We start from the raw sequence: 7,555 nt of genomic DNA, 5'->3' as shown, positions 1-7,555 counted from the left end.
CTTAAAAGCCTGAATTTTGCCTGGAACTCTCAGACTGAAGAAGTCTCTTGGAGGAGAGACGAAACGTTTCATTAGAGAAGAACCCATCCAGAAGACCTRYACAATTTTTTTCTTTTTGGATGCAAATTAATTTACATCTTGGAAAAGATTTGCTGGAGTTTGTAAATTTCTGCAAGTAGTTTATTTTGATCTGTCAGACTCTGATAAAATTATGATACGTGACATTTACAGAACCACTGATTTTAATGTAGATTTATTTTCTGTATAAACAGCAGAAACCGGTTTCATCTGAGGAAACCTGCACTGTAAACAATGAGCTGTATTATTAGGTTAAATTAGCAGAAAGAAGCTCTAACACACAACGTTGTGTTTCAGTTAATTTAACGACTTGTTTAAGTGCGAAGCGACAAACTGATGAGCCTCCTCCTCCACAGATGGGAAGCTGAAGATGTGGGTGTACGGTGTAGCAGCCGGAGCCTTTGTGCTCCTCATTTTCATAGTGTCTATGATATACCTAGCTTGGTGAGTTGATGAGTGTGATCCCCCTCGTTTGTCAGCCTCCCCCCCTCATTCATCAAACCATTCTTTGTTTTTTTATCCCCACCCACTTTGAGTTGAAGCATGCCCTCCTTCACGTCATCTTGTCTTCATTTCTTTTGCCCSGTGTGAGGGCAGCAGCCTCTGTGCCAGGCTGCAGCACTCTCTGAAGGCCCAGGAGCCTGACGCCAACGGGGCGGCCATGACGGCCGTGTGGATGGGCCGCAACTCGCATGAGATGGTCTACATCTGTCCTGAATGCCAAGAGCTGGCTCAAACCAGCAGTAGTTAATGAGGATGTGGAGGGTTCAGTCCCCCCAACACATCCCCGCCCCCCCACTATAAAGCTCCTGCAGTCCCTGAATTTCCCTGAGAGCTCTGGAAAAGTGTCCAATGTTCAGCCTGACTGAGTGAAGGTGCAGGTGAGGAAAAACAAAACAGATGTTTTATTAGTTCCTTTTAGATCATGTAGATCCTGCAGTTCTTCATATCTGACCCATGTAGTTGATGGATCAGTGTGTAAACACAAGTTTCCCACAGTTGTTTAATCCCATCCTCTGAAGGGGAGTTCTCTGAATGACCTCAGTTTGCAGAAATAGTTTCATTCTGACCAGAATCAAGAGATGAGGACAAGAYTAAAGCGCTCAGTRTGGTCGCTCAGCAGCCAACCGGACAACACACGGTCACGTGGTCGTTCCTTGTCACACACACCTTCCATAGCCCCTGAGACACAACGTGCCGAGCTCCTGGGAAACCCACTGCACAGGGTTTCTTCCCACTGGAGTCTACAAAGTAGAGAAAGTTATTTTTCCATAAATCTGTCCTGGTTAAAGCTCCACAGTTTTTATCAGATTCCTCWGTGCACAACATCTTTTTTATCTCCATGACTTTTTAACCGTTTGACTATCTTTATAAATGTCTGCATCCTGGTAGCCTACAGCAATCAGCTTCTGGAAGCGAGTAGTTTTAATTTTTTTAAGCAAATTCARCATCTGAGAACTTTCAGCATAAACAAACACTCCCACAAACTTCAGACCAATCACACAAGTTCTAATGTGGAGGAAGATATAAAGTTCAGTCCGTGGGTTGCCACCAGAACATGCCGAAATGTCAATAATACGAACAAAATGACACATTTTTGGCGGTTCAGCTGCAGCACACTGGGCGCTTTAATGATTGCTGTTGTCTTAAAACATCACAAACATTTCATGGATTTTAAAATGCTATTTTATACAACACCACTGAGTTTTATATTACTGTTATTCATCAGGAAGTGTTAGCTACTACTGCTATGAGGCTATTCATCTCCTGAAAGAGCTCAGAGACCCTCACACCCCTCCTCGACATCATCAGGGTGGGACATGTTTGAACTTCAGCTGCTTCCATTCAGCTCTTTATTTGAACTTGTTTCCACTACAGCAATCCAGGTTTTAGTTTAGTCTCTTCTTGGACTAGCCATTAGCTCATCATTCTGGTCAAAATGAAACTTTAGGTGTGGATTAACGTCAGTGAAATAAGCTCAAACATGCCAACTTAATGTCAGCATGTTGCCTGTAACATTTCTAGTTCATAGAAAATAAAATATATCCGGTGCATCTGCTGAAACACTGAGAACCTGTGTTAGTTTAGATGTTTTTACTGGGTTGTGTGAAAACATTATTTTTAGTGAACCCAGCTGTACGAACACACAACATGATGAGGTGTTTCTAAAGTGTTAATCTGACAGAGAGGATTAAAAATAATCCAGCACTGCTCACAGCAAACACTCRTTTTGCAAAAACTACATGTTTTTGTCTAAAAGTAGTGAGTGTAAATCAGTCGACTGAATTGATTTAGGAAACTAAAACATTTTAATGTGCTTACACAGCTATAAAATGAAAAACTGAAGCAAATTACACTTAATCCTCCCGCAAAGTACTGTGTACAAAGCTTYAGGCCATTTTTTAAAAACTGACTAGCACTAATGGCCTGAAGGTTTTAAACACCGTATACTGCAAGAAGATTAAGCTTATTTAAGATTCATCACATCAGCGAAACACTTTAGGAACATATTGTGTGTTTATACAAAAATTAAGTYCCAGTTTTGTCCTAAACACTGTCTCGTTAATCCCAACAGAAATGTAYTTAGGTAGCTGCACGTGTTGATTATAAACATATGATTTTATGTTTTTTGTTAAAGGATCAACCAACAGCAGCTGAATATTAACCAATTTGAAATAGTTKAAACTAAAAGGAGTGTTTCTGGATGATATAACGCCGCCCTCTTGTGGSAAATCAGGAAACTACATTGTTCATGTTCAAATTAATTTAAGCAAATTTTCACTTTTCTTTAATTGAGATTAGGACTACACGATATCAGAGAAACCTGCCACGTGTCTTTAATACTGCCATCATGATTTGACTTGAGATAAATAAACAAATACATAAATACGTAGTGTTGATGTCATGCTCTGTGTTCAGAGCAAAAAATAATAATCCACTCAAGCATGAACTAGTGAAAAATATGGAGATCCATCCAGCTGACCAAATGCATGAAGGGCTCTGTTTGATTGGTGAAATACTTCAAGCTTCTGTCTGAGTAACAAAATTCGTAAATGCAAACTTTTGAACTRAGCGTTTATGCAGTTTTTGTGTTATGCACATTGCACAGGCTAAATTTTCTATATATTGTGCAGCCCTCCTTAAGATCATTCTTAAACCCGATTGGTTTTATTCTAAATAAGTGGTATGTTCCTTTTAGGTTAGAATATTATTTATTTATTTATTTATTTATTTACCATTATTATTAAATTGTTTGCTCTTCTGATTATCTCTGTAGTTTACATTTTGAAGCGTTGCATCATTTTGAAGAAATGGCATAAAACTTCAGTTACTAAGTGGGCTGTCCTTCTTACTGCCTGATCAAAATGTGTATTTTAATGGCAGCAAGGCCTAAGAGTAGAAACATGTCTTATTTTCTCTATAGCAGTGGATTTAGGGTACAATCTGTAGCAGCATAAAATATGGGCTTGCTTTATAGGGTGGCTGGACTCAGCCTTAGTCCCACTGGGATCAGACCCCGGGGCAGACCAGAACTCACTAGAGGAATTATAGCCTGGCCTGGAGTGTCGTTGAAGAGGGGTCTAGGTTTCCCTCCTGGACCACAGAAAAGTAGTAAAAGACGGATCGACCAGCATCAACCAAGTGAAAATGATGTTGCAAATCTTTAGTAATAAGATATCTGAGAGGCTATCATTCACGTCATTGTGGCTCATTTCATCTGCCGTTCATGTTTCCACCTACAACACACACACACACACACACACACAGGTCACGATCTGCGTGGTCGTGGTTCGGCCCTCCTTCTAACCCTGTTCCCATCTGTTCACGCAGCAAAAAGCCAAAGAGACCTCAGAGACAGAGGCAGCAAAACAACCGACTAAAACCTCTGACTCTGGCCTACGACGGGGACACGGACATGTAGAGACGACTCGCCGAGCGCTTCACCTGTCACCACTTCATCACGCCGTCACAGCCAGGGACATGGACGTCTGCAGCATGAATGGACACATCACAGATAATCCTCTTAGCAGAAACACAGTTCTGTTAACCGGTTTAAGTCGAGCTCTGTTAACTCCACTTTTCTTTCCTTTTTTTAATTTTGTCAGAGCCTCCCTGACCTCCAGCTCAGTGAAATATTTTCTCTTTCCCCCGACCCAACATGTTCCTCATCGTTAACTGTGAGCATAAAAAGGCCGGGTGCAGACAGCAGCACCCGCCCGGCGCTCGCTTATTCCGCTCGTCCCAGAAAACGCTGAGTAGCTGGAGGCTTTGGATGCTCTGACGCTTCGTACGTTGCCAAAAGTCACCGCAGGGAAGAGGAGGAGGGAGGAGAAAATCTCCATCAAAAGGTTTGGATTCCTTCTCCCTCAATCCTCAACCGGGTTTTGACTCAAATCTCTTTTCCAGTCTTGAACAAAAGGAAGGTTTTTTTCTGCTTGATTCAGAGGCGCACAAGCCTGTGTTTGTGGGATAAACTGATCCGTGTGATGCTGATGGAGGAGAAGCCTGGAAACTACTGCCTGCCTGTTTGTCCTTGCTTTCTTTCAGGCACTACATTGCACTATATTAGTGCAGCATGATATGCACACGTGACTTCTACCTTCTATTGCCATAAAACACTGCCTCTTCCACAAACAGAACCGGACAGCAGAGGAGCAGCCGACAACACCAGGACATTCAGAGTTCACAGAAACAGGTGTGGAGTAAATAACATGTATAGATTTTATTTCTCACAGCTGAGGTTTTTTTTCTTTTTGGTTGTAGTAAAGTACATTTTTGTGGTTTGTAGATCTCGTTTGGTGTTCTCACCTTATTTCTGCCCAGACGCAACTCTGATATCAGCGGGTGGTTTTGTTTTTAAATGATTTGGTTCATTTTCTTACCGTTTACCTGAACACACAAAGTGGAGAAAAACTGAAGCCATTCACATCGCGCAAATGTCATTTCTGCCTTACTGACGCCAATTAAACAGAACTGCTCGTTTAACAGGGCAAATATACTCTACGGCAAATTTAACAAAGCTAAAATCTGTTTCTTGTAGGAAACCGGTGCGTTTGTACACCTTCCTCATGTACTAACCATATCATAGATGCTCTATTGTTTTCAGTCTCACTTTGTAGAGATAAAAAATATATTTAAAAACAAAACGAACACACAAATGTACAAATAAAATATACAATATGTCGATACGAACATGCTTCTTCTGAGTTCAGTGTGGAGAAAAAAAACTGATGTGGAGAATGTTTACTTTTTTTCGTGAAATTTGTAAATAATGTTTTTTTATTTTTTTGAAAAAAAAAGTACGTGTACATTTATTTTGTATTGCAAAGTGGGTGTATGATATTGTTGTATGTTGTGACAAAAAAGAGGGAAACAAAAAAAGACAAAGATYCGATTGTTTTGTACAGTTTGTTCGTATGTATGGAGAGAATTACTGAAAATAAACGCGAACAAGGTTGTCAACAAAACATATGGTGGTCATGAAGTCATTTACTTTTTTTTTAAAAGCGATCCATGATTAGTTGTAACATTAGACTTTACTTGCTAAACATATTTTAACTGTAAAATAAAGACTGTAAAGATATTGTAGGCTGTTTAGTTTTTATAATTTTTAAGTAAAAGTTTAAAAATATATTACACGTACGGGGCCATTTTATTTACACGCAAAGCATTCTGGGTAAATGGTGACGTGGATAGGTCCTAATGAGCTAAATCCACCCTGAAGGTTAATCTTGGACAATATCTGATGATCGACTCTTTTAAATGAAACCAGAGAGCGTTGACAGAGAGGAGAAGGTAGAAATGACTCAGCTTGTAACTGAAAATATGGATGGAGGACAACAGAGCTGCTTCATGGAAGAAGAACCTCAGCTTAGCCTGTTAGCTTTAACATTAGCCCCGGTGCTATCACCATATATATTAGCTCAGTGCTACACATTCTCCTCTCATCACTGAGGTCCTCCATCCACATGACAGAGAGGGGAACGCACAAATGACTCAGCCTGTAACTGAAAATATGGATGGAGGACCTCAGTTTAGCTTGTTTGTCGCGCTAGCACCGAGCTAATACATATAAGGCAATATAGCGTCGGCGCTAAAGCTAACAGGCTAAGCTGAGGTTGTTCTTCCATGAAGCAGCTCTGTTGTCCTCCATCCATATTTTCAGTTCCAGGCTGAGTCATTTCTACCTTCTCCTCTCTGTCAACGCTCTCTGGTTTCATTTAAAAGAGTCGATCATCAGATATTGTCCAASATTAACCTTCAGGGTGGATATAGCTCGCTAGCACCTCGCACCGAGGACCTATCCACGTCATCATTTACCCAGAATGCTTTGTGTGTAAATAAAATGACTCCGTCCGTATTAAAATATATTTTTAAAAATTTACAAAACTACAGTATTTTTACAGTCTTTATTTTACAGTTAAAATAAATCTTTATCAAAAAAAGTCTAATGTTATAACTAATCGGGGATCACTTTAAGAAGCTGAAAATGTTCTGGCTCRTGCCGTCAAACAACCACAGGGTGCCACTGTAGGAGGAAATTAATCTCAAAACCAAACAAATTAAACATAGCTTGATGATTTAAAAGCTTATTTTGAAAAGACACTTCCTTTTTATTAGCCAACATCTGAAAATAAACACCATTTTAAATCAGTAAAAGCTTAAAGCTGTCAACTAATCAACTGAACAGAGCTGCTGTTTTCCAGAATCCTAGAAATTTTTAAAATCGTGAAAAAAAAATCTTAGAATTACCAGCTATTGTTTGCAAAATATCACTCAGATCCACTTAAAACCTGAAAGAGTCAAATTTCATAATCTTAGCAGGTGCAGGAAAATCCTATTTAATGTAGAAATAATGTTAAATATCAACACAATACATTCAACACTGCTATTTTTATATGTAGGATAAATAGTTTGCGGTTGTGTCATTCAGCTCATAGCTGCTGAGTGATATTTGAAAGCAGCAACTGTCATACAGGCTGGAAAATAAATCTGTACTATGATGTCCTAAACATCTCAGCAACAGCTTTTTGGTRTTTTTCTGTAAATGGGCTTAAATCCTCTAAAAGTACATCAYATTTAGACGTCAACACGAGCGGGTGAGTTTCTCCACATGTACAAAACACAGCAGCGCAACGACGACGGCACGGACATGTTAAGATGATAAAAAATGTGTTTTTTAATCAACTTAAATCCTGTTTTGTTCGAGGCCTATTTTAAATCTATGCATTACAGAAAATCCTGACAGGTAAGTTTTAAAACTGACCCAATGACTTTATAAAGAGGCTGCAGTGCAGAGAGACTGGTGCCTTATTTATCTTTATATTACAATTAATCATGAAAGTGAATATGTAGATTTGCACACTTTATAAGACCACAAATGTTCAGATTTTAGCAATTTATGAAATTTTCCATGAGCCTTTGCTGCCCCAAAACTTTCTCCAAGTGATTGATTAAAATAATTAATTAATTAATT

At 39.3% G+C, this 7,555-nt stretch overlaps 1 protein-coding gene across 1 annotated transcript in view; it reads left to right on the top strand.

The window, feature by feature from the left end:
* Positions 1-5,548, top strand: part of thsd7ab (thrombospondin, type I, domain containing 7Ab) — a gene marked incomplete at its 5' end in the record, with an annotated part of 51,309 nt that extends 45,761 nt beyond the window's left edge. Inside the window, 2 exon segments of the mRNA XM_014016412.1 lie at positions 435-522; positions 3,910-5,548. Of these exon segments, the coding sequence (XP_013871866.1) occupies positions 435-522; positions 3,910-4,000 (179 nt within the window).
* Positions 5,549-7,555: the final 2,007 nt, after the last annotated feature.

This window comes from Austrofundulus limnaeus, unplaced genomic scaffold (genome assembly GCF_001266775.1).
Source record: "Austrofundulus limnaeus strain Quisiro unplaced genomic scaffold, Austrofundulus_limnaeus-1.0 Scaffold144, whole genome shotgun sequence".
Classification (NCBI taxonomy): Eukaryota; Metazoa; Chordata; class Actinopteri; order Cyprinodontiformes; family Rivulidae; genus Austrofundulus; species Austrofundulus limnaeus.
This window is presented reverse-complemented; position numbering and strand designations above follow the sequence as displayed.